Source organism: Cebus imitator, unplaced genomic scaffold (genome assembly GCF_001604975.1).
Source record: "Cebus imitator isolate Cc_AM_T3 unplaced genomic scaffold, Cebus_imitator-1.0 Scaffold214, whole genome shotgun sequence".
In the NCBI taxonomy this organism is placed as follows: Eukaryota; Metazoa; Chordata; class Mammalia; order Primates; family Cebidae; genus Cebus; species Cebus imitator.
In genome coordinates, this window is record NW_016107529.1 from 3,319,027 (window position 1) to 3,324,213 (window position 5,187).

Here is a 5,187-nt window from a genome sequence, read left to right on the forward strand (position 1 = left end):
AAAAAAAAAAAAAAATCTGATCATAGCATTACTTTACTCAAAATTCTTTCACGCCTGTAATCCCAGCACTCTGGGAGGCCGAGGTGGGCAGATCACAAGGTCAGGAGTTTGAGACTAGCCTGGCCAATATGGTAAAACTGCTTCTCTACTAAAATTACAAAAATTAGCTGGGCGTAGTGGCAGGCTCCTGTAGTCCCAGCTACTCGGGAGGCTGAGGCAGGAGAATTGCTTAAAACCAGGAGGCAGTGGTTGCAGTGAGCCAAGATTGTGCCACTGTACTCCAGCCTGGGTGACAAAGCAAGACCCCATCTCAAGAAAAAAACAACAAAAAAACCTCTACAGCAGCTTCTGAAAATACTCATGATAAAGTCCAAACTTTCTGGCATGACTTAGAAGGCCCTGATATACCTGTGTTCCTTTTCAGCTGCATCTTTTGCCATTCTTAACCTCAACTTTCTGCTCCAGCCATACTAAGTCTCAGTAATACTCAACCTCACAATTTATATAACCCATTTTCTCAGAGCCTAAAGTCTACATCTCACTATTTAATCATATGCTCTCTGAACTCTAATTATGTTTTTGGCACTGAAAATCATTGTTTATCTGTATCACCCATCAGACTGGAAGCTTCCTTGAGGTTTAGGGCTGTGGTATTTTTTGTTTTGGTTTTCCACTGTAAACAAATGCTTGATATATATATATATATATATGAAGAAGAATTCAATGCATATATATTTGGTAAATGAATGAGCAATACATCATCAAGACGAGTTAAACAGACTGTGTATGTGTATGAGCACATGTGTATCAACTAAAGACACTAAATTATTATTTGCTCAGTCTTTGTACCTACCATAATAAATGAAAAGGTTTTTTTTAGTTTCACCAAGGATCAATCTAATAAGAAACCACTAATTCAAATAGCATTAATTTGAATGTTTTCATATGGAGGAAAAAAAGTGCTAAAAATTATGTACAACCATGGTTTTTTGTAATTAAAATGGTTAAACCAGGGATAATCTAAGGAACATTAATATACAAAAAATTCCTCCAAAAAATGACTTGTGGAATAATCTAATTTGTACTTACTCAAATCGTCCGATACATCTTCAATTCCTGAAGCACTATCATCAGAATCACCAGTATTATCTGTACATGTTTGTTGTTTCTGAGATTGTGGTGAGTTTTGCAGAGCATATTTTTCTCCCTCTACAGCTTCAATATTCACTTTGTCCACAGAAGTAAAGGAGCTTGGAATTTTTTTCCCAATCTGTTGTAATTCTGTCTTCTGTCTCATGTCTTTCAACAGTAAACTGGGTCCCTTTTCTGCTTCTGCTGGTGAACTCAGTGCCTTTTCTGACTTCAACTGAGAACTGGTTGCTTTTTCTGCTTTCACTGAATTAGGTGACTTCAGTGATTTTTCTGCTTTTGCCTGTAAACTGGTTGCCTTTTCTAATTTTGCCTGTGAAATGGGTGCCTTTTCGGCTTTCACTGGTGAATTAGGAAATTTTTTTGCTTTGCAATGACTTTGATCTCGAAGGACTACCCCCAAATCTTTAGGGCTGGGAAGGTTGACTGCATTTACTTTACATGATTTAACTTCTGTTTTTTCTATACACATATCATTTTGCTTATTTTTTTTACTACTACTCCTATTTGGAGAGCTGTTCCCAATTTCTTTTATGGATTTATCATTTCTAGCTTTCAACATTTGATTAGCTATAACTTGAACTGCTTTGCTTTCTTCACAAATAACATTCTTCTTTGGTTCATGATTTTCACTTTTTAAGATCTTAGACTCTTCCATTATTTGAAAATCTGCTTCTTTCCAATTGTGATATTATAAAGTGGCAGATCTCCGGCAGTTTAAATCGCTTCAAATCCAGTTTAGGCAAGCACACTATTAGGTTAAAAGAAAGAAAAATCTGTTATTTAAAGTGGAAAAACCATTTTTTTATGGTTAGACATTAAAAAAATATTTTAAACTTGTTCTAAAAACTAAAGAAATAATTAAAAAAAAAAAAAAAAGCTATATGAGAAGGAGTTACAGCCCACTAGGTAAATAGTGAAATGCTCATCAACGGGATTCTAATGTAATTATGGTAATACAGCACCAAACCAAAGAATTTTAGAAGGTCGTTTCACGTTCCTTTAAGAATTTCAATAGAAAATTAAAACTTGCAATTGAATATATCACAATTAACATAAAAGGAAACATAATTTTAAAAAACACAAGAATTCCAATCTTGGCTGGACATGGTGGCTTACGCCTGTAATCCCAACACCTTAGGAGGTCAGGCAGGTGGATCACCTGAGGCTGAGTTGAGACTAGCCTGACCAACACAGTGAAACCCCGTCTCTACTAAAAATACAAAAACTAGCCAGGCGCGGTGACAGGCACCTGTAATCCCAGCTACTGGGGAGGCTGAGGCAGGAGAATCAGTTGAACCCAGGAGGTGGAGGTTGCAGTAGGCCAAGATTGCACCGCTGCACTCCAGCCTGGGTGACAGAAAGACTCTGTCTCGAAAAAACAATGATGTTGAGACTGGATGCAGTGGTTCACGCCTGTAATCCCAGCAATTTGGGAGGTCGAGGCAGGTAGATCACTTGAGGTCAGGAGTTCAAGACCAGCCTGGCTAACATGGTAAATCCCTGTTTCTACTAAAAATACAAAAAATTAGCCAGGTGCGGTGGCACACACCTGTAATCCAACCAACTGGAGAGGCTGAGGCAGGATAATCGCTTGAACCCAGGAAGCAAAGGTTATTACAGTGAGCTGAGATCGCACCATTACACTCCAGCCTAGACAGCAAGAGTGAAAGTCCGTCTCAAAACATAATAATGTCAAAAAAAAAAAGTGATAGAACACTGAAGTCAATTAGAACCCATTTTGTCCTATAATAGGAACAACTACATTAAGAAACATTAAATTTATCACACAGCACAAACTATAAACAAATGAAAATAATGCATCTTATTAAATTATTTCTATATTAGAAATAACTGATTTTGGCCAGGCAAGGTGTTTCACGTCTCTAATCCCAGCACTTTGGGAGGCTGAGATGGGCAGATTACTTGAGTCCAGGAGTTCAAGACCAGCCTGGGCAACATGGCGAAACCTGCATCTACAAAGAAAACAAAAATTAGCTGGCCATTGTAGAGCATGCCTGCAGTCCCAGCTACTTAGGAGGCTGAGGTAGGAGGATCGCTTGAGACCACCAGGCAGAGGTTGTATGCAGTGAGCCAAGATGACACCCTTGCATTCCAGCCTCGGCAACAGTGATACCCTGTCTCAACAACGACAACAACAAAAGTGATTTTTTGTTGTCATGACAAAAAGTGACCAAAAAATCTGATTTTTTTTTACAATTCACTTTGCCCTATACACCTTAAATTCAGATCTATTTCTAAACAAAGATTAATAATATGAATAAAATTAGAGTCCTTCTGCCAGCAAAAGCACACTGCATGGAATTAAAATGTACCATCTTTGATTTTACTTGATTTACTAAATTACAAACTTAGGTAAACATCTCTAATCATATAACTTCATATAAATACAAAAACTTACCTAAAATAAAGAGTTTACTCTTAATTTTAATAATCGCTCACTGTTGAGAAATGCTATCTATATGATTGCTGAGAAATGCTGAGTGTATGATAAAATATATTGTTTGCTAAGAAGAAGGATGGCAAGGGAAACCTGCCGCCGCCGCCCCCCGCCCCAAGCAGAAAACTACTTGGGACATTCTAAAGTGGCAGGACAATATATAAATAACATACACCAGTTAAAACACTTCTTTAAGCACGGGATATCTGACCCTGCCCCTGTGGTTCCCTGTGGAGAATACTTTTTAGTTTGTCTGTGATCAGTGGTAAGTGGGCACCAGCTGCCTACTTGGTATATTTTATGAGAAAATACCAAACATGTGTTTGTTAACAACAATCAACTGTTCAGAGAACAAATGCGTGGGTCAGAGTCTGCTTGGGGCCCTCAGCTCAGAATGCTGTCAGCCCCTGAGACTCTCAGCTCTGAAGGCTGTTTGTTGCCCCCCCCCACCCACCCCCCAAGAGACCCACTTTGCTTTTCTATCTGGGTGTCTGCTTCTCAATTCCTTCAGCGCTGCCTGGGTGGGGGTCTCTATGGCCGCACTGGTCCCAGTAGCTCACTGCAGGCTAGAACTCCTGGACTCAAACGATCCTCCTGCCTCAGCCTCCCAAGCAGCTAAGAATAAAGGCACACACCACCATACCTAGCTTTTTTGTTGTTGTAGAGACAGAGTCTCACTATGTTGCCCAGGCTTATCTTAAACTCCCAGCCTTAAGTGATTCACCCATCTCAGTCTCCCAAAGCACTGGGATTACAGGGATAAGCCACCACACTCAACTAATAATTCTTCTTTGTAGTGCAGTCCTCTCCATTCTCTGCCTTGCTTGTCCACAGTAATATTGTCTTTTACTTTAAAAATTTATTAGGTTCTTCTTTCTAAATTATTATTGTAGGAAATAAGAATAAATAAAAGGTTCCCCTTCAAAGCTTTCCTCCTAGTTCATTAGGAATAAACAACAGTTTCTTCAAAGGTTAGTTTACTTTAAAGCTTTTGCTAATAATCTCAAAGTAGCTGTTGTCATAATAATGAAATAAGTGCATCCCATGTTCTTAGTTCTTACACTTTAACCCAGATATTTGCCCTGACATGCCTAGACAAGCCCAGGCAAGTCTTAGGTCATAGCTTATTCCCCTTCCTTATTTTCAAATGTTATTGCTTCTCTAAGCATTCCTCAAGTTACTTCCTCTTTTGCTTTGTTCTCCTCTGCCTTTACCTCTTTAGAAAATTTCCAAGTTTTTAGCCAGTCAGGTCAAGCATAGAATGTGAGATCCGGTTCCAGCCAATGGAAACTGGACATAGCATTAGGGCAACTGCGTCAGGTCATGAAAGTTCTAAATGTCCCTGTCTCCCTTGTTCAGGTGTGCTCTCGTGGCAAGACTGCCGGGGAGTTGCACCCTTCTTGCAGGAAGTAACCCTGCCTTGCTGAGTAATCTACTGTCTCAGTGTAGATTTTTTCCCGATGTTATAAACCAGTTTCCAACAATCATAATAAAAATAAAAGTCAAAACCATACTAGATATGGTGTCAGTTGGAGTATAGCAAAGTAAAAAACTTTTTCAATCAAAAAAAAAAAAAA

At 38.9% G+C, this 5,187-nt stretch overlaps 1 protein-coding gene across 1 annotated transcript in view; it reads right to left on the minus strand.

The window, feature by feature from the left end:
• The window catches only part of TUT4 (terminal uridylyl transferase 4), a 136,337-nt gene that overhangs the window by 105,924 nt on the left and 25,226 nt on the right, over positions 1-5,187 (minus strand). Inside the window, exon 3 of the mRNA XM_017548794.2 lies at positions 1,090-1,900. Within this exon, the coding sequence (XP_017404283.2) occupies positions 1,090-1,807 (718 nt within the window). The 5' untranslated portion in view covers positions 1,808-1,900. The remainder of the gene's footprint in view (positions 1-1,089; positions 1,901-5,187) is intronic.